The sequence below is a fragment of the Eurypyga helias genome, unplaced genomic scaffold, assembly GCF_000690775.1.
Source record: "Eurypyga helias isolate BGI_N326 unplaced genomic scaffold, ASM69077v1 scaffold2768, whole genome shotgun sequence".
In the NCBI taxonomy this organism is placed as follows: domain Eukaryota; kingdom Metazoa; phylum Chordata; class Aves; order Eurypygiformes; family Eurypygidae; genus Eurypyga; species Eurypyga helias.
In genome coordinates, this window is record NW_010268685.1 from 27,651 (window position 1) to 50,060 (window position 22,410).

At 43.9% G+C, this 22,410-nt stretch overlaps 1 protein-coding gene across 1 annotated transcript in view; it reads right to left on the bottom strand.

The window, feature by feature from the left end:
- Nucleotides 1-21,262, bottom strand: part of LOC104514208 (protein eva-1 homolog C-like) — a gene marked incomplete at its 5' end in the record, with an annotated part of 46,565 nt that extends 25,303 nt beyond the window's left edge. Inside the window, 2 exons of the mRNA XM_010157816.1 lie at nucleotides 9,519-9,642; nucleotides 20,959-21,262. Coding sequence (XP_010156118.1) covers nucleotides 9,519-9,642; nucleotides 20,959-21,262 — 428 coding nt within the window. The remainder of the gene's footprint in view (nucleotides 1-9,518; nucleotides 9,643-20,958) is intronic.
- Nucleotides 21,263-22,410: the final 1,148 nt, after the last annotated feature.

Sequence of the window (22,410 nt, forward strand, 5' to 3'; positions counted from 1 at the left end):
ACAGTCAGGATCTAAAAAGGATCTTCCCTTTGAATTTGGAGCATAAAAAAGTGATGATGTCACAAATTCATACATTTGCACAGAAATATCTGTTATGTTATTTCAGTTCGATATTCCCTTGGGAAACTTTTTGTGAAGATGCTGTAATTTAACTTTCAAAAATGGCTACCCTCGATGGCATGGAGTGCACTGCTTACTTCTGGAGAAGCTAATGTGAAACTCTGAAAGATACAGCTCGGATGACAGTCCGGAGTTATATCAAATAGGCAGTTTGCCAACTTGAGAAGTGCCCTGAAAACTCAAGAGTACCAAGTTTTGGAGGTCTGAAACCCTTTCCCAAGTAAGGCGACAGTTCTTTGCAAATGACCTTGTCAGATTCCTTTAAAATTACACTCCTGATGCACCCATCCAATTTGTAATGTTTAAATGTGCCTTCCCCCACTGTCACTTTCATTATTCTGAAGTAGTTGTCTTTTTATATTCTGCTGTGAAAAGGCTGGCAGTGCTGCCTATTTAACTGCAACATTTCATTTCCAAAGTAGTTCAGATGCACCTAGCTGCACTTTCCTGTTGGAGAAACAGAGGTGTATGGTTATCTAAGGAGGAAAAAGGGAAGAATATTGAAATACACATGCTAGACTCTGAGGTGAGAGACAAAACACTTGGGAGTCTGAGACAAAATTAATTCTCATCCTACTTCTTCCATTAATGAATTTGGGCTGATTTTCTGAAGCAGCCGTGACTTACTCTTATGCTGCCTGAGTGTCCACCTCACCATTTATTAATCCTCCTTCCAAGGACCCAAGAAAATGCTGGCTAAGTTTCAGTGAAATTTGTCAGAAACGTTGAAATGACAAATGTAGTTAAGTCCCTATACTTTTTTTTTTTTAACAACTGGTAGCCAATTCTTAAAGAATTAAAAGAGAAGAGCGTTAAACCAGTGCCAAAACTGGTTGCAATTGTTGCACTGTCCTGCCAGCCGACCAGCATGGATGTAATACCTGACCAACTATCATGGATGTAAATCTGGACTAGCTATGCCATAGGAGGCAACATGGAAAGTACAGTGAAAACCTTTGCTACTGCACTGAAAAGATCAGAGGGATGCACTAAGGAAAAACTCACTTGAATATGTAAGGAAAAAGGCTTCATTTGTACCACTGCTCATGTTAATTATGTTCCTCTCCTCCCAAGTGCGTACATCTAGAGCAATGCTGCTAAAAGTTATTATTAAAATGGCTGAAAGGGAGAATTTAGTCTTATATCATTAAGACAATCTTCTCCAAATGTTCAAATAATGGCGATAGTAATTCTGACACAGGAACATTAAAAGGATATCTGATTGATATTTTTACATATAGTCCATTGGGTTGCCTAGAGCATAAAATATGGGAAAATGAGGCCTACTAGATTAAAAGCTAGTTCACTATTGTCCTAAATAATTAAACATACAGTATTCCCTCAATGGCTTTGCCTCAGAATTAAAAATGTAGCTTGAAGAAATACAGTTACCAAATCTTCCAAATTCATCACAGATGCTTTAGAAGTCCCAGTTCACAGACATGATCATGTGACAGCCTCTAGTGCCTTTTAAGTAGTCAGAAAAATAAGTGCATAACTGAGAAGAGCTTGATGCACCATTAATTTGATGAAAAGCTGAAAATATCAGGAGATACCTGTTCTCAAAATGTATAATAATTTGAAAACCAGATGTAGAACTGATACTGAAAAAATACTAAAGAAATCCACAATATCGGAACAAGTTCATTACCATGCCTCTACTCCAGAGAAGATTTACTCTTCTCCACCTTTTTTTTCCAAGACATGTTTATTTGAGTAGACCAACAGAGTTTTATTTTCTGTCTTGAATAAGCCCATATACAGGACACCCTGCAGAAGTACTGTACAAATTTAGTTCCATTTTCTAAGGCCTACATGCATGGTTTAAACTGTGGATTCAATATAGCAGATCCAAACTTTCATAAAAGTAAACCTTTGCAGCAGCTCAACTTGGTTTATAAGCATATTGTTTCTGGGACACACTTTGCTTCATAGAATCACAGAATGGTTTGGGTTGGAAGGGACCTTAACAACCATCTAGTTCCAACCGCCCTTCCAGGGGCAGGGACACCTTCCACTAGACCAGGTTGCTCCAAGCCTCATCCAGCCTGGCCTTGAACACTTCCAGGGATGGGGCATCCACAGTTTCTCTGGGCAACCTCTTCCAGTGCCTCACCACCCTCTCTGGGAAGAATTTTCTTCCTGATATCCAAATGTAAGTCTCCCTACTTTCAATTTAAATCTGTTACCCCTTGTCACTCCCTGCCCAGCTTTCTTGCCGGCCCCTTCAAGCACTGGAAGGTGCTATACAGCTGCCAGTTCCTTCTGGCAATGCTATTGATTCACCCATCCCAGCACAGAAAGGCTGAGGTGTATCACTTCCTCATCCTTCACTAAAAATTCATGGCTTAAAAGGGTTCTTCTACCCTCGTTTTTTTCCTAGGACCCCACAGAGAACTTAAATACCAAAGGACAAAGAGGATCTAGACAAATCACAAGTCCATGATTTATACAATTTAGGCAGATTTCAGAATTCATCTTTTTTGGTGATTCACATCTGGATACTAGAGACCTGATCCAGCACAGAATACTTCCACCTACATCAGTAGGGAGCACACTGGTCTTCACTGGCTCCTAATTATGTCAGTCAGGTCTGAGTGATGAGGTCTGAAAGAAAACCAGGATTTTGTTTATTTCTTTATTTAATTTTAACTCTCCCGGCTCAGCAGCAGTTTCCTTCTCCGTGGGGGCAGGGTCTGACGATAATCTCTGGATTTGTTGACAATGAAATCATGCATTCCTCTTGATCCCGTTCCTGACGGTCAAGTGATTAGTGTGCTACAGAGACAGGGCTATTTGACAGCACCTGAAAACCTCTGTGCATCCACACAATATTAATGGTTAGCATTAAAGTTTCTCTGACCCCCAATTGTAGGCTGACTGATCTGTCCTCTGTTATTTATAACGTTCTTTTATTTACACCTTTTCATCACCACAGCATTTGCTGCCTGAGGTTTTATTGCCCTTATAAATTTCCCCTCCCTGCACCACCATAACAGTTTTGAAATAATAAGCAAGAGCAAGCTGATGAATGCCGGTGGTAAAAGGCTTGTTCTGCTGCCTCAGTGGCTGGGCCAGAAGGATGTGCCCATTAAACAGCCCTCACTCCACTGCACTGCTTTGGAAAGCCTGGCTCACCAAAAAGCAATGCAGCGAACAATACCGTGAACTTCTCCTGCCACCAATAAACCTGTCTGACCAAGGAGATGAATGCTTTTCTGAAAGGGTTGATAACTACTGAATTACCAATCTATCCCAGCACTAAAATCAATCACCAGCGTTAAAGGGACCAGGAATACATTTAGGTCCCCTCTTTGCTCCTGTCTGAAGTTCCTACAAAAAGTCCATTCTTCCCGTAGCCCTCCTCTCTTGCTCCCAGCACTTTGCAAATTCTGCCTCGGGAGCGAAAGCCTTGAGGATGGTGTGATGAGATCAGGCTTTTCACGCCATCTTCACTGAATTTATTAACATAAAAGGTGCACTCCTCAGCCCAGCAAAGCCAACGGCAAAGTCCACACCAGAGTCAATAATGAAGGAATGGATTGTAGGAAAACTAAAAGGGGAACAAGACGCAAGCTTAAGTGGTCCTTCCAAAATGTCCTTTCCATACTTTTCAGCCAATCCAACTGAAATTTGATGAGCAGACCTGACTGATTCCCCAAGAGACATAAGACAGCTTCACATTCACCAACAACTGGGAACCACCAACACAGAGAACTCTTCCCAGTTCTTTGATAGCTGGAAAACCTCTGCCACAAGTAAAGGTATTGTGCTGTTTGTATAGCACTGGCAAAAAAATTTGTACTGGCAAAAAAATGACACATCCTCACCAAAAGGCAGGCACTGCTGGGATGCAGCATGGCAGCTCCATCAGTCTATGGCAGAGTGCAAATTTGAAGATGACAGTTTTATCAGAAGATGATCTAATTGGATTTAATCCCTTAATTGATTTTAAAATTCAGTTGCTTTCTAATTAAAATCACCTAGGGCTGTTAAGAAAAATAAAATTATCTGGGTAGGATTTTTGGCAAGGACATCAGGATGGGCATTCCCATGTTTGAAAAGAAGTCATTGACATTTCACAACAATTGACTGGGCCCCCTAGATTAGAATTAAATCTATGGTGGAGAGAACGACGGAGAGGTGTCTTCAAAACATGTGTCCATGTCGATTCTCAGCACAAAAGTTTTCCCATAAATCAAAGCTACAGGTTCTGAACTACAACAAAGTTATCTCCCCACTCCCTTTCTTCCTCCCACCCCCATACAAACTTTTGGCACTTCACCCTTTGCCAAATGCAAGTTTCCTTCACAGATGCATTTCTCAGAGCCTTGATGTGCTTTCCACAAATATGTTTTTGTATTGTTACAGAGGGATTTGAGCTGCAGTTGGAGCCCAGGTCACAATCCAGGCTTTCTGCAACTTCACAGGCTTTAGGCTTATGTTTGTGAATAGAAGGGAGAGCAGCAAAGTTTGGATTTACACTTTGTTACATCGCTGGGATAATGAATACAGGGAGGCTCCACAGCCACCAATCATCACATCCAGCTGTGCCACACAGCATTTTAAAATTAAATAAAAATAATAATAATTTTAAAAAAAACACTGGATGGATATTCTCTCTCCCAAAGTCCTTGAAGTCATAAGCTAAAGTAGCAACTGCCCAAAAGGAAAGAAAGAAAATATCACTATAGCATTACAGGAGACTGCAGCTTAGGCTATTCAGAGCTGAAACAGGGACATTGCGTCCAGGACAGTGTGGCAATGGCAGAGGGGGGGACAAGAGAAAGGTACTGTGTGGGCGACTCATGGGAAAAGCCACATAAGCAGGGTAGGACCCCTCTCTCAACAGCACTCACACAACACACCTCACCCTAACAAATTCCTTTGCAGAGAGAGGCAAGCACTCAGGTGCCCATTTTGTTTAGAAGCAGTGGCATTTTTTTAAATAGCCAAGCCAAAAAAGTAACCAAACCACCAAAATGTCACCGTGGGAAGACAGATGCTGTGCAGGGGCAGATCGATCCCTGTGTGTCCAGTAGCCCAGAGCAGCGACCAAGCCCAGTAAAATCAGCTGCAATGGTATTGCTGGGGTGCAGAGAGGTGAGGTTATTTCTTCAGCATGACTTGGGCAGCCCCACAGATCCTGTTCCCAGACAGAATTAGACCATGCAGCCCCTCTGGAAAGTCTGGCACACAAAGCAAGTGTACAATAACACACGATCTTACACGGTTCTCTGTCTCTGAAGTGAGAGGGATGAACAAACACTGAATTGTTTGAATAATATTGGTGAATCCGGATTTTAGTTAGAGGGAATTCATATTAGACCAATTAAATAGTATGTCAATTCCCTCTAATTATATGTTCCTGCAGCCTACCCAGTAATTATACTTAATGGGTCTAAATCAAATCAGCATGTTACCTGAGAAATAATTGGATTTGTGTGCAATTTTTTAATGATCCTGAAAGGTACCCTGGAGATTGAAGTCCTCTGTGTGTTCAGGGCTTGAATGTGCTTTGGGTGAAGATCTCAGGCTACGTTGGCCCTGGTAAATTAAATACGCCAGTTCTCTGGTGCTGAGGACAACTGGCATGGGACAGCCCACAGCCATTCTCATCAACTTTTTTAGCCTCTAAAACAGGGTGGTTGTATCCAGACTTCCACTGGAAACCATCCCCAGCCAGTGCTAAATACCAGCCTACATCTCCACTAGGAGAGAACTTCAGGTTTCAGTGCTACGGCAACATGTCCCTCAACCTGCAGGAACCCTCTGGGGATCCTCTACTGAGGCTGCAGGTAGCAGGATGATTTGCAGAGGCATCTCCAAGTTCAGAACCACAAGTCACAGCTGTTCTCTGCTGAGACCTGTACTGTGCTTTTGAACACCTTCCCAAAGGCTGTGGCCTACTGGAAACTTAAGGCCCACATGCTGTAGGAAAAGAAAATAAAAGCTAAGCCTCGATGCACTTGGATGATCCTGGCCCTCAAATCACATCTAAGTCTCACTTGAGCCAAACTGAGTCAGAAGAGAGCATTTGATTATTTCTGATCTCCTTCAACATCCTGTACCTTAAAATTAAAAGTGCACACAGACAGAGTGTATTTATTTATTTATTTACAGGCACTGAGAATACTCAGGACTGCCAAACATCTGAAATTTAAACACAGTGCCATGAGCTTATCTGAGTCCTCTACACACAAGATGGGTTTCCACTAGACCCCAGATCCATCCATGTGATCACAGGGGACCATGATTAGCACAAGTCTTCCTGCAAAACACACACACCACTGAATTTCTCATGCTTCTAGTTAGGCACGCACTTGGGGCCTACAAGGAAGCTGGGAGGGGACTTTTTGCAAGGGCCTGTAGTGGCAGGACAAGGGGCAATGGGTTTAAATTGAAAGTGGGGAGGTTTAGATTAGATATCAGGAAGTAGTTCTTCCCAGAGAGGGTGGTGAGGCACTGGAACAGGTTGCCCAGAGATGTTGTGGATGCCCCATCCCTGGAAGTGTTCAAGGCCAGGCTGGAGGAGGCTTGGAGCAACCTGGTCTAGTGGAAGGTGTCCCTGCCCATGGCAGGGGGGTTGGAACTGGATGATCTTTAAGGTCCCTTCCAACTGAAACCATTCTATGATTCTCTGAACAATTTCTTTTAATTTCTACAGGGGGTGAACCACAATACCTCTGCACAAGTCCCCCATGCTTCCAGCAAAAGGAGGCTCAGAGAGATTACTGCAGTTTAGGTCCCCCCATCGCCCTGCTCCCTGAAGCCCTACCATGTGGAAAATCTGTGGCTTTCAGTTTCAGCATGATTTACTGTCCTCCATCTCCTTGAAATCCTGCCCATAAGAAACCAAAATAGCACCTTGCCTTGTGAGTGAACCCCACACAGCCAGCGACCATCGAAACCACTAGATTTCAAACGCAACGTAATGTCAGAGCGGCATAACCGCAGTGACAGTGGCTGGAGGGGATGACTGCACCATCCAGTTATTCTTCAGCAAAGATACAAGTAAATGCCACTAACTTCAGGTTTGCTTTCTTTCAAGGAAGTCTTTCTTTTTAGACAACTACCTCTATTCAGGGGCCTTTTGAAGCTCCAGCATGACTCTGAGAGCAGGAGGGCTTGGGCATCCTTATTTTATGTTAAAGATGTCCTGTCCAAACCCTGCAGGCCACTTCCCAAAGCGCCTCTTACACCTGTACACAGGAAAACTCAAATTTGTTCTGCCTAGGTAGACACTTAACCAAGGCATCTACTTCAGTAGCATGGTCACATCAGGATCCCTCAACAACCAAAGGAAAGAAATAAAAGACCCTAGAGAACAATTCAGACTTTAAATAACTTCTTACTGAAGTAATTCTGTCACGTCTACTGCTAAGAAGGACAAATTCAGAAACAAGAGCTCCAAAAAACTGCATTTGTTTTTCAATAAAATTACAGACTCAGCCATGTGCGAGGCAGTGAGCTCTCAAGGACTCTCTGTTGCTCTTTAGTTACCATTATGTGTGCTCAGACTTTCTGAAGCAGGTCAACACTTCATAGAAGCACAGCTTTAGAGATCAGCTCGTAAACATATATTCATTTATGACTCATAAACAACACTCAAATACTCAACAACCCAAAAAAGTCCACCAAAATTTCTCATGGTCCTGTATTTTGCATTCTGTGGATCCATATTTCTTCGGTCCCCTCATTAACCTTCTCCCTACAGAAAGGTGGAAAGGCTTATCGAACTCATACAAGCACTAGATTCTGTTTGTGAGACTCAAAACTAACAATTTGAAGGAATCAAGGAAATGTTGGCCATGACCTGGTATCTCTGTGCAAAGCTAATCCTCACATATTTCAAACCTCGTTAATAATCCAGTGGGTTCTGATTAAAAATTTGCCCAGTGACAAAGAAACAATAATTTGTGTCAGGTTACCCTGTTTCACCTTGCAAAATTGGAGCTGCCTAAAAAATGTCTTGTGGAAATGTTTTCAAGCAGTTTTCTTGAAGCTCACTTTCAGGAAAATCACCTGGCCAGCACACATGCAAGCTCCTTTTCTAGCATATCAGTAATTAGCAAAGAATGCCAAGCCATAAATGTCTGTGCACAGATGAGATGCTGAAGTACCTTCAAAAGCTCAGCACAGCCAGATTTTCCAAGTGAGCTTTGATACAAAACCTGCAGGCTCAGGAGGACTTGTCAGAACATCCTGGTAATCACCCTTCTCTCAGAGATGCATTTCTCACCCAACAAGGGATGTTATAATCACTCGAGAAAACCCCACAACAAATGCAGGTGCTTCATTACCTACTTTTCATTTGAATTCCTCACAGATTTTGCCAGATCCCTTTACTCCATTAGCACAGGTCTCGGCGTGCTGGGGCAAAAAGTCATCTTCTATGCTGCTGAAGAGTCTGAATGTTTCTGGGTTTGTTTCAAACCTTTTCTGAAACCACAAATGTTTTTTCTTCCCTGTGAAAACTTTTTAAAATTTCTACCCCAAAAAAATTTGCTGATGTGATGCTGGAACCATGTTAGTTATGTCATCTAAAAAGCTTGGGATTAGGCTGGTCTGAAATGCCATGTCTAGACAATTAATTCAAATAGGGTCAGGTCCTGTTCTCTGGCTGAAACTGGTTGGCACAGTTTGGCCACCATCAAACCCTATCTGTCTCCAAACTAATACATCTACTTCCAAAGCACTGATGGAGAGCAGTGCCCAGGCCATGCTAACTCCCCCTGTGGGGCCAGGAATTGGCCAAGAGTGTGTTGGTTGTCCTGGGCCAAAGCTGCACCAGGCTCGCTCCTCCGCAGCATGCATGATTGCACTCCCAGTATCCAGGCGCCAGCCCCATTTAATTTAAACACAGCTAATGAGATCACGCAGAACACAGGCTAACATTTCCCAGCCTGATCTGGGAGCAATTAAAAGCTGGCTTATGGCATGGCGTGGGCAGGTGAGCTTCCCGCTGCACCACTATCTGCCTTAGGCACCCAGGGCTGAAGTCCTTTCCCAGGCAAAGAGCTCCAGCTCTGTCTGGAGGGGCAGGCAGAGAGGGGACATGTCCCACTAACCCACCAGGACAGGCAGGCGGCTGCAGATGGGAGCGGGAGCAGCCCACCCACCGCAGACAGCGTGAGCTCAGCGCTGGCAAAGGCTTTTGCTGGCACCTGCAAAAACAATCTGCAACTCGGGCTGCCAGCAAGGAGGAATGAGCCAGAGCAGCAGCATCCCAGCAAGCAAGGGGGAGAGGGGAAACGCTCCCTACGGAAGGGAGTACGTTACACTAAAAATAAAGGTGGAAGGGAACAAAATGTCCTAGGAGCCCTCTCTGGTGAGTATTAAGTATGAAAATGCTTTGGTCTTGCCAGAGCAAACATGTTCAATAGCAAGGTACTTACTTGGCCTGCACTTGTACCACACGATGAGGTACTTGCTGGTTCCAGGGCATGGATCTGCACCAAACAGCCGGCTATTGATGAGAAACTGGCAGCTCCGCCTGTCCTGGCACTCATCCAGCATCTTCTACAGCCAAGGATGCACACAAGAAACAGAGAAAGAAAAGCACTTCAGTATCTCCAGCAAAGGAATCGTCAGAAACAAGCTGGAGAGCGGCAAGTCCATCCTTGCCACTCCAACCAGCCCCATCATGAGGCAGGCAGTGGTGCTCAGTGCAGTGGACACCGCAGGAGCCATGGGCTAGGAGAGGGCAAAACCTTGCCCTGTTCTAAGGAGCATGGTTTCTTGCCCTTTTATGCATGCAAAAGGAGGGAGATGCACTGGGACAGTCACCGAGATTTTGAAACATTTGCATGCAATTTAATCATAGTATAAGGCAGCGCTGTCCCAGGAAAAGCAGCTTTGAGGACATGGATCAGCCTTGACAGCTAAAAGCAGAGTCTCAAACTCTGCCACCACCATTCTGCTTTAGATTTCTCTGGAGATGCACAATTTCAACTGCAGCTTTCAAGAGGGCTCTTGTGTAGGTTATATATAAGCTTTGGCAATTGCTGGTATTCCAATAATAAGAGGTTGTAGTGGGAACACTGTCATACAGCCAACTTAGTCAGTTTTTAATAGGGCTCGCTTCTCTTCCACCATGACCATGGCATTCCTTTAGCTAAACTCAGCAAGGGCCTGCGAGTCGGAGGGTCCTCCCACCGCTGGCATTTTGGGTCCTATCCCCTTCTCTGCACTGCTTTTCCTCTAGCGCTCGCTCCTCACTTCCCCATTCACAACACTCATAAAAACTCCATCTCAGAATCCACAGGGGCAAGACATTCTGTCTCCTGCTAGAAAATAGCTTCATTAAGCAAGATTAATGATTTCTTCTAACCCTATGATCCTTTAAAGCAGTAGTGGGGGAGAGAATATTATTAAGTGGGGCAGTAATTAAGTTTTAAATTCAGCTGGATGGCTTAGGTAGTATTTATGTACCCCTGTAGAGCCCCTAAAGTGCTAAAATTACCATAATGTTTGCCTGACATACATGAACCTGTCAGAGCATTTTGAGACCACAGAGCGAGGTAATCCACCAGCCTCACTAAGTCCCTAAGATACAGAGCTGTGAATTCCAGTCCCAAAACAATTAATTTTCACTTGCAAGGAGGCGCTGGAAAATCCTTTCTCAGAAATTCCCCTAGACTCCCCTGGTCTCTTCTGTCTTCTCCCTGTTCCCTTTTCTTACACCCACCTCGATATTTGGGCTTTCCCACAATCTTATCCCTGTGCCACTAACATAAAGGCTGTTCCTTCTCTACCACACGCCACCCAAATCAATTCTCTCTCTGCCTGGGTGACTACTCTATATTTTTGAGTTCTCCCTGAACAATATATATATAATCTTTAGCATTATACCTCTGAATGTCACCCTCCAACAACAGGCACAACAGCTGTTCAAGTTGCAAGTGCAGTTTGAAACTGTCTCATTTGTGGTTGCTCATAACTTCCTAAAGCTTTCACCTTTTGGGCTGACACATGCAAGAATTCGTGCCTGCCTCAAATCTGACCTTTATTTTAAAGTTCAAACCAAGACAATTCAGGCCTTTTCTAGCGAGCAGAGAACACATGTTGTTGTTTTCCACTCACAAAGGTAATAAAATGCAGGCATCTCGTTTCAAAATACAGGGCTCAGGATGGAAAGGCTGAAAGGTGAACGCTGAAGGAGGTGCCTGGGAGCGTTAGCCCCAACTTGACCGTCACATTTAAATGCATAGCAACAGCATATTCTTTCCCCTGGGCTCATAAGGGTTGACTGCTCACTCAGCATGTGAAATTTAATTTAATGCAAAATCCAGTGAGTTGCAAGGGAATTTAAGCGAGGCCTCTACGCAGATAACCTCTTTTGATCTCAAAAGGCAAGGAACAACTGGAACAACTCTTGAGTGCTTCACACAGGGAAAGAAATCCTCTCCAAATCATTAGGGATGTGAAAGGATTTGCTGGTAGAATCATAGAATCACAGAATGGTTAGGGTTGGAAGGGCCCTTAAAGATCATCTAGTTCCACCCCCCCTGCCATGGGCAGGGACACCTTCCACTAGACCAGGTTGCTCCAAGCCTCATCCAGCCTGGCCTTGAACACTTCCAGGGATGGGGCATCCATAGCTTCTCTGGGCAACCTGTGCCAGTGCTTCACCACCCTCTCCGGGAAGCTCTTCCTGGTATCTAATCTAAACCTCCCCACTTTCAATTTAAACCCGTTACCCCTTGTCCTGTCACTACAGGCCCTTGTAAAAAGTCCCCCCCAGCTTCCTTGTAGCCCCTTCAGGTACTGGACAGACACGGCTGTGTTTACAGCCAAGCAGTGCTAAGAACATGGAGCAAAGGGAAAGAACCAGCACCCCGAATGTCTTCTTTCCCACAAGAGAAGCTTTCTCTCCTCGAAGGCGGCAGACATTTTTTTTTTGGTCAACAAACCTATTCAGAGCAGATGGGTGGGATTTTGAAAAGCCTTCAGCACTGCGTAATTGGTGCTGTTAAAACCAGCGGGAAAACCACCCTTCGTTTCAGCAGGGACTGAGTTGGGCCAACAAGAAGCCTCTTTGCAAACCTAGTGCCTAAGCAGCACAGGTTCGTCTGTCCTTAGGCCTGACACTGGGGCGAAGGCAACTACCAACCTCAGAGAACGACAAACGTGGGCAGCCTTCACATATTGTCACCTTGTCTTGCTCTGCCCTAACTCCGGCAGCTCTTCCTTACTCCGAGTATATTCCACATAAGTAAAACCTCCTCAGTTTGCTTTCTGGAGCATGCAAAGCAACACAGAGCCCTAGGGAAATGTTTGTACCTAAATTAAGGAGCAAAAGTCATCTATGACACTGTGAGACCATAGAAAAAGGGAAGTGTTCTTGAGGCTGAATATACCTTTTTACTAGGTGGTTTTAGTGTTTATCTACAGTTTCAACTTAATTTAATAATAGCCATGACTCTGAGAAGTTATTTCACAGGGGGAGAGAAATCAATATCTCCTTTTCACAATTGTAACGTCCCTCCGCCTGAAGGGCAATGATTTTCCTGAAAATATAAAAATGATTACAATTTCTCATTTCCTGCAGACTGAGTGAATTCTTAGGCATAATGAAATATACCCATAAAGAGTAAAATAAAAAAAATATGTTCAATGCTCAGTGAAATACATCAGGGAAAATGCAAAGAAAATTAGCAATGGTTGACTGTGCCATGTTCTTGATTAAAAATAAAGAGCAAAGATGTTACACCAGCCCTAACGTTAACTTAAAAACTTGCTTGTACAATTTTTACCTATGTTTGCATACACAGAAATCTTCCCTACTACTTTCATCAGTACGTGCTATACACCAGCCTCTTCTTAAACACTCTGCACAACAGCAGCTCTGCAGAACGTGCGTGACAAGATGATCCACTGCGGGTCCAGTGCACGTGGTGTTTATGGGGGCCCTTACAAGACAAGACCTTGGCTTTCTGGTCTTACTCTCAAAAATCATACTCCTAGGCAGTACCAGAGCTCTGGCAGATGGCAGATGTCACTTCTGAGGTATTGGCAGATGATCAGCTAGACTGACATGAGAAAAGCTGTGAGTTTACTTGGTAGTGAGGGAATGTCCTGAACTTGCACGGCTTTTGCTTAATGGCTGGAAAAATTTGGGAAATTCAATGTTTACCTTGTTTTTCTGGCTGTCACTGTCAGCTGTAAAGGTGGGAAAACAGAACCACAAAACCAAACAAAATGAGGCCTGCAAACAATCTGAACTTGCACAGAAACAGTAGTAGACACGCTGCATTATCCCTAACCGGGATATATAATCAGCTGGTTTTGTCATTGCCCCCTGGTAGGCCCCTGGCTCATGCAAAATAAAGTTGCATTGGATTATATTATATTATAAAAATCACTCCAACTGAAGAAAGTGGAGGAGGAATTCCTGTCTGGCATGAAAGGGGAGGGAAGACACATTAATTGCATCGTGCCATTTTATAATTGCGTTCCAGTGGTAAATCAAGCCTGAGGGCTGACAGCCAGTGCTCTGGAGGGAAGTTGCGGCTGTTTAAACCCATTCCATTCTCTGGTTCATGACTGAGCTAAGAAGCTCCAAGATTTAGAGGAGATAAGAGAGCAAGAAATGTGAATTCAAGTAAAACAAACACTAATCTAACCCCTGTGATTTATGCCCTGGATTAATCTCACAGCGGTGACCTGGGTCTTAAAGCAAGGGCAGCCTCAAGCTCAAAACCATGTCTTTCTAGCGGGCATTGCAGATGAAACACATTTCTTGTGCTCATTAGCTAAGAAATTGGTTGTGCTCATTAGATAACAACCTTTTAATTCTGGAACTGGATGAGAGCCTCACAAGAAGGCTGTCCTCAGCCATTCCCAAGGGTGCACTCATTTTTATTCTGTCTCTTCAAATCACTCTTCAAGAAGCGCTTCCCCTGCACGCTTAAAATAAACCACAACTGAGCTTAACACCCTAGGCAATTAAACTTATCTCAGTTCTCAGTCCCTTGTAGTAGTTCATAGATTCAACACACTTAGGGTGAAACTTTAGACCCACAGAAGCCAACGGTGAAACTCAGTGTGAACTAGGATTTTGCCACAGGGCTGCTCTCTGTACAGCCTCCATCATCAAAGAAACATAAGGATTACTGCAGGGCACGTCAGTCAGGCATGAAATTGCACAGAGGAACTCCTCTAAATAATTGCCCAAATTGTATGTTGCTGAGGAGAATAACTCAGAGGGCAAACTGCATGAATGGATCAGAGCTGTGTGCAGTCACATGAAGATGGGCTGAGGTTTGTACTAAGAATTTTACACAGGAATATACCAGTAATTTTTAAAAATATGATTAAGCATTTTTAGGTCAAATACAGTCCAGGTATAGCCATTATGGTGGAGTTACACCAACACATATCAGTGCAACTCCACTTGTTTTGCAATGGGAAGAAGTAAATACACAGAAGCAGCAGCATGAATTCCCCCCACAAATCCATGGAGCACAATGCATTCACGACGGCTTCGTATAACATTTCATTTGAATTTTGATACTCTTTACATACCCCTGAATGATGGTATTACTTTGAAAAACACTGTAAACTTAGTACTTTCAAGTTGCAAACTTGTTTGCTGGTCTTTTTTCTGATTATCTGAAAATCGTATGCTCATCACTAATTATTCCCACCAATTACTGAAGCCCATGGAGCAAGATTTTCCAAGGATCGGCAACAGAGAAGGACAGAGTATGCAACAAAGTGAAATCCATGTTGATGTGATACAGGTTGCCTGCCTATGGCTTCGTCAAGCAACCTTCCCAACCTGCTCCACTAGAAAGCACTTCAGCTTTGCCTAAATCATCGCATTCAATCTGTGCATCACACGAAGAAGAGATCAAAGGCCCCGAATCCTGACTGCTGATCTATGGCAGGTTGGAGTACCCTACTAGCTATCTCTTATCACTCTCCCATGGCCTTTCCAACGCTCGCAGCAGAGTCAGCAGGAGGGAACTATGCCCACACGTTTGGTGACTCACATTAACACACCAGACTGTGAAATGAAGAGCTGAAAACTGAGCACACACTCCCTTTCGCCATCTCTGCTCTGGGCATAGGAACTGCCAAAGCTCAGCAGCAAGACTCACCAGAGCTCCTCTGGCAGAGCCTTGAAAGAGCCCGGAGTCAGCCATTCACAAAAAGCTGGGACACGCTCAGCAAATAGAAGGACCCGGTAAAAGATGCATTACAAATATCACCTAATTAACCATTACCTACATTTCCTAACAGTGGGAAACTTAATCTGTATGCAGGGTCAACTTCAAAGAGAGAGGAGGTCTAAGATTAAGAAATACAAAAGGATGCATAACCAAAAGTCAGGGGATTAAAGAAAGGGAAAGCTTAAACACAAAGTGGAAAAAAAATCATTGAGAGCCAACCATTACACTGTCAAGCAGGGTCTTAGTGGCAATGATGGAAACCCCATGACTTGTAAAGTTTAAATTTAGAGTAAACAAAGCATTAGGAGGCTTATGCCCCAGGGAGCAGTCCTGCCTCATCAGGGGGACAGGCTGCACCGGCCACCTCTGCCTCCAGTACATAACCAAACTGCCCTGATGAGCTATTTCAGTCAAGCGAAAGATTTCAAAGATACAGCAATTTAGGGATTATCTATGACCTCTGCATCAAGCAGTTCTACTTGCAAATAATTAGCTGGGGGAGCTGCTTGCCAGACAGTTATATTTCAGCCCGAGAAGATTCATGAATGAAGCTGCACAGGTTGTGTGATTTTTAAGAGCAATTTCAGCCCTGCAGTAACCTCTTCTGGACCCTGAGCTGACTGCTCACCACCCTCTGCAAAGTCATTCATATGGTTTGATGAAGAGTTGCTTGAACTGCTCTTTAATTCACTGACATTTCGGAGACTGAAACTTCACTTGTTCAAACCGCCTGTAAGCTGTGGAGATCCTCTAACATGCGATATGACAAACGATGGGTTCTCCTCCCAGCTATGCTGGTGATCAATATTCTTCCTATGACTTTCCTCCCTCTTTCCCCTTGACCATCTTCATCTTACAGGCATTCAGAGATATGAGAAGGGACCATTTCTCTAAGTTTATACAGTGCCAGTACAGCGAGACCCTAATTCTTGTTGAGGCCACATAGAGCTGTGACATCAACGGGACCGTACAATAACCCGTGACACGGCATGGCAGCAGTCACTGTGCTTGGCCTACCAAGAAAGCTAGAGCAGTTGAATCATTTTCTTCTACTTTGTATTTTACTCTCCCACACAGTTAATCCAGAACACTTGGGGAAAATACAACCCTCTTCACACACACACACACACACATTCCAACCCCGTCATTTGTGATCATACTTTGACAGTCATGCATCTACCAGTAAGTTTATCTCATCTTCCTGTCACCAAGGAGGTCAGCTCCCCTTTTCTTTCTAGCACAGAAACCTTCCCGGTAGGTGCAAATGAAAAGGAGGGAATCCTGTGGTGAGCATGCAAGGAATCTGCTGCCCTTTGTATGGCTGCCTGATGCTGCTGGAGTGAGAATGGTGGCAGCAAAGGTGTCCTGTCCCTCACTTAAAAGACAAAAGGAGATACCACATCAGCAGCACTAGCGATTCTTGTCACCAAGGACTGGTTGTCCTGGAGAGTGTTGAAAGAGACCCAGACCACACGCCATGCCTGCACTCCCTCCCCAAACCGGCTAATCTTTCTAACAAGACGTGTGACCCCCGAGCACTAAGCACCGCTCGTCTTGGGGAAACAAGGCACATGGTAAAACATTGCCCTCCTAAGTGCAGTTTCCTGCTGGATTCAGTGCATCCACCTATTAGCACAGAAGTCAGCCTACAACGCCTTTGATAAATATCTGGGAGCAGAAACACCACGATTAAGTGCCTCCCCAGGGCTTTCTATTTTCCTTCTAAATAAGCTTTGCTCCAGGGCTTTGTTTCTCTTCTAAATAAGCTGCAGTTTTACTTTTCTGTCAATTTACCAAAATGAGAATATTTCAGGTAATCTGCTGTAAAGTGTAATCTAGTTTTCTGGTAATAAGCAATAATTTTAGGCCAACCATTAAACATTCCTCCATACAGAACTTGAGTTGTTTATTGCTGAAAACAAGTGACATCAGGAATACCGATCCAGAAATGAGTGGCTGCGGAAAGCTTTATAAGCAAGCCACTCCAGACCTCCTCTTCCGCTGAGCAGCTTCCTCCAAATATACACGTGCCTCCATGTATTTTTGCAGGCACAAGAAGTATGTTGTGATCTTGGCTAGGAGTGACTAGGTTTTTTTTAATAAGGGGACTCACTTGTCAGTAGGCAGTTATCATCAGCCAATGGGGAACACAATACTCCTATTTCTCCTCTGTGCCAATATTTATATGTTCATATGAATAAATATTCACTGCTCCTGTGTATCAGCTTCTCTATTTCTCCAGAGGCAAAATTTCACAAGATGTCCCTGTGGCAGGGAAATGCAAATGTATTCAGTAGCGTGAGAGGTGAGAGAACCACAGCATAAGAGAGGCTAAAGAGATGAGGAAGGTCCCTAGCAGACTTCCTTGGAGTAAAAGGTGTCTCCAGATGTTCCCATGACTCCCCCTGCTGTGCAGCAATATAATTTAGCTTCTTCTCCATGCTCACACTAAAAAAATCAGGCATTGTGTGGATTAAAATGGGTTTGACCAACCCTGTCTGGGTGACATGAGATTACAGAGCAAGAGAAAAGCTCTACTGTGAAAGCACAATGCACCAACCTACCAAATACCTTCACATTCTCCCAAATTATTAGGTTGCATGCTCAGACCAACTGCATCTGCACAATTGCTCCCAAGGAGTAAAGGTACGTGGGAGTTACAGGACATTGCAATGACACCAATGCATACAGGACTGTGTCAGCTCAGCTCTGCACCTTCAGGACACGAGCCAACATCTCTGTATGAACCTGCTGTGGTGCTATAGACCACCTAGTGAGCACACAATTCTCCTCTCTGCATAAATTACACGGTGTGGATAAACACCCTGTTACTTACTGCCAGCCATTTTCAGTGGCATGGCTTCAACATGCCTAAATGACCCTTAATATTCAAGAATTTACTTCTTTGGGTCAGAGATAAATAGACTTTGGTCCTAGGAGATGTTCTTCCTGACCTACAAGCAAGAAAAGTGATGGTTCAGCAACCATAAAGCTCCTCCACACAGACCTCTTCTGCCAAGGCAGGACAGTTTGCCCTGCATGGGTTCCTTTTACCAGAGCTACCAAGGCTCCAGACATTCCATTTCTCTGCTCCCCCATCCAGCCCTCTTGGCTGGAATGAGGACACTGCTTCCTTTAACTACCCAGCTGGGAATACCCTCTGCAGGATGCCACAAGGAAAGTACGGAAGAGCCGATACCAGACCAGACTTAATTCAGCACTAGTGCCCCAAATTGGCTCCTATCATTAAAGGATGAGCTTGAAATTTCTACACTTGCATCTTCAAATTATCTCAAAGGTGCTTCACAAATAGACTACAAACCTCTTTCTTTGCTCTTTTTAACATAGAAATGATGTCTGAACTGGACATTTACAGGGAAGAGAGCTTGTAAATGGGAATTAACTGTTACTCACAGGTAATATTTGCAGGGAATGGTATTAATAACTGCCCCTTACACTCCTTCCAAGCCACTCTCCAGAGAAGCAGCAAATTCATACAGTCACGGGTTTGATTAGACACAGTGATTTTTACATACTTAATTTTGAAAGTTTGGTTTGGCTGACTTTTTAAATTACTGTCAATCAGAATACACTCACAATTGGTCCTGCCTATAACAGCCATATAGCTGAGTTTCAAAACCACAGAAATACACGTGATTTTCTTGTCTAGAGCCTTCCAATTTTCCTACATCCATGCATTTCCTACTAACAAGCTGCAGGCAGCTTGCCATTCAGCTTGCGGAGTTCCTGGCTTACAATTCAGAGAGGCCTCACCCTCTCCAGGATTGAGAAAGAAGGCAAGATTCATCTCTGGCATTCAGACTGATCCTACCCTGGCCAAGCACGGCACACTGAGGTACCAAAGCCAGATTTGGGGCCACCTAAGAAAGAGGCACTGTCGATCTTCTCCAAAGAGACTCAAGAACTTGCCCAAGATCCCCCAAGAAATTTGTGGCAGAACAGAGAATGTCAGCTACTTCCTTAGCACATCTGCATCCCCAAAAACGGGTGAATGGTCTCAGTCATGTAACAAACTTACTGTATGAGAGATCTGCTGCAAGACTGCCTACAGGGAACACAATTTCAGTCTGGTAAACAGGGGAGCTGTACCTACAAGCACCGTAAGTGTTGCAGGCAAAGCTGATTGGAAACACTGAGGACATAAGGAGCTAAGACAGGCAGGTAAGAATTTCTTTTCAATCCTTCCTGCACATAAAAGCATGGCATGGAAAGCCAAAGGTAACATCTCCCCTGTTCTCAAGTTGTTTCAGATGCCTGCAGCGGGCCACTCGCCCACAAGGGATGAGGCTATGCACACAGCTATCAATCGTGCTGGGAAGTTAAATGATTCAAATAAATTTTTCAGTAAATCAATAAAAGAAAGTCAGGAAGTCCCACCTCTGCCAAAGTCTTCGGTCCATGTTCTCCCACCCTATACAACACAACTGCTTCTTGTCTGTCATATTACGAACTTTCATTATCATATCCAGGAAAACCTTCCACTGATAAGGACCATGTCCTCCCATCCTACAACCTGGACGTTTGTGCAGTGGAGGTGTTATGGGGCCAACTGCAAATCTGTCAGTGTAAGGGTTACACTACCAGCAAACACCGAACCTATGCAGCTTCTTGAGAATTTACCACTGACATTTGGAAGCCAAAGCACTCGTATAAACTTTTAAAAAAAATGCTGTACATTCCTCTTATAAACCCTGGATGGAAGAGTGAGAAGTGGTGTGGGAAACTCTGGCCTTTAGCCAAATTAGAAAAGAAATTATTCACTAGCCCTGTCAGTTCATTAATCTAGTTCGGATATAAATTTCTATTATGGGATATAATTGATTCATAGCCATAAACACACTGGATGCCCGAGATCTTTGCCCAAAAGTTTTCATAGTCACAAAGCCTGCACTTGGAAAGACTTGTGCTTCCTTCAACATCCAGGAGCAGACCCCATTCATCTCAAAAACATCAGCCAACTCATGTTTCTAACTTTAGTTGTTCCTACTGACAGTTGAGTAACACAGGCACCTTCCAAACAATCCTTTGATTTGCTGACATCACATGTGCTCTTAGGAGGATACATATAGCCAACATCCCCTGCACAAATGGACAGAGCTGATTAACTACTGATGTGTGGGAGATTACAAGCTTAAGTGATGTATGATCCCTTACAGTGGCCTAAGAGCCAAATGAGTCAGAAGACGTAAATACAAGGATTCTCTCTGGGTTTCAAATTACCAAAGTGAAAGTCTCTTGAAATAGGATCAGTTCTGAGGTAAAAATAACCCCACAGAAACTTCTGAATGTGTTGAAAAAGCTAACCATTGGGAAGGACAACTATATAAAAAACAATCTTTGAACCCAGTAAAACAAAATCTTTGAACCCAGTGAAACAAAATGTGGTCCTGTAGTGTAATTCTGTTTCAACCACATTCCCGAACTGCTATTGACTAGATTTGCAGCAAAATTAAGAAATTCATCAGCGAAACCTAATTCAGTCTTGTCTAAACTACAAAGATAAATTATCCACTAAGCTGTGTGAGATGTCGGTGCTCCCATGCTGGGCAGCACTGCTTAACACAGGTCTATGCAGCACCAGCACAGACAGCAGCTGCCTGGCCAAGGAAAGATGAAGTCCAAAATGAACATGGAATACCTGAAGGGAAGTTCCAACTGAACAGGCAACATCCTCTTTGATTAAAGTTGCATAGGAGTGGGGATAGCGAGAAGGACACATCTGATGACTTGGCACAATTCGGCCATAAAAAGATGACTGGATGCTGATGGTGGTTCTGTGAGGACATCTCAGGGAGACATATTCCCCATCGCAGGCATGGTCAGTGTAATTCTTGAGTACTTGTGATATGTAACCTGCAAAAAAAACATGACAAAAACCGCCATTAGTGAAAGGCAGTACATATTTAGGTGATTTACAGAAGTGCAGTCTAACAAACACACAACTAACAAGCAATGGGGGACAGATTTTATTACTCATCTCACACACATGCAAAGGAGAGAGACAATGGCATGGAGGGAGGGAGGCTTGGTGATTGGTCTTCAGCCCTGTTGTATATCCTCAATGGAAGCAATATTCAGGCATTCCAAACACGCAGTTCAATCATACCACCTACTTGCAATGGCACAGCTATTAAGTTTAGAGGAAATGCAGCTGAGCCAGACTCATACTACATGCAATTTTTGGCCCCCAAATACAAAACAGACATCAATAAACTGGACTGAGTTCAGCAAAGGTCCACCAAGACGGCTGGGAGCTGGGCTTACACTTGCCCTGTAAGAAGGGGCTTGTTCAACCTGGAGAGAGCTTTGAGGGAAACTAATAGCAGCCTGCCAGTATCAAGGTTATCAAGGAGATGGAGCTCTTCAGTGCTGCATGGTAGGAGAATGAGAGATAACAGGCACAAAATTAAACAAGAGAGTCTCAGACCAGGTATAGAGAGCAACATTTTTCATTGTGAGGGCAAGCAAAAAATGGAGCAGAATGCCCAGAGAGTTGCAGAGTCTACATCCTTGGAGGTTTTCAAGACTTCACTGGATAAAGCCCTGAGCAACCTGGTCTGACCTTCTAGTTAACTCTGCTTTGAGCAGGAGGTTAGACTAGGGAGCTGAGAGCAGGAGGTTAGACTAGGGAGCTGAAGTCCCTTCCAACCTCACTTTTCCTGCGAACGTATGATCATGGGCAAGAAAGGCCCAGACACAGAGCCACTAAAGGGGAAAGTTGGGGTTACAGCTGGTTGCATGAGGTCCTATTCCATCACAGAACATCAGTCACATCTTTGATCTCCCCTCACAATACACCATTTTAATTCTTCTGGTTGCACCTGCTGTTCTAAGCCTTCGACACAAAAGCTTTGCTTTCCCTCCAATTCTGCAAAGTTTCAATCTTTTCAGAAGGAAAAAAGTATGCAGAACCAAATCTCTCCTTGTTTGTTAGAGAATGACATTGTCCACAATAATAGAGTTGTTAACAAGAATAAAGCATGGGGACAAAGCCTCATTAAAGTTACACTGAGTTGAAAGGGATGACTGAACTCAGGTTTCCATGGCAACTGCCAAACAAATCCTGACTGCCACACTTACGCCAGAGGTG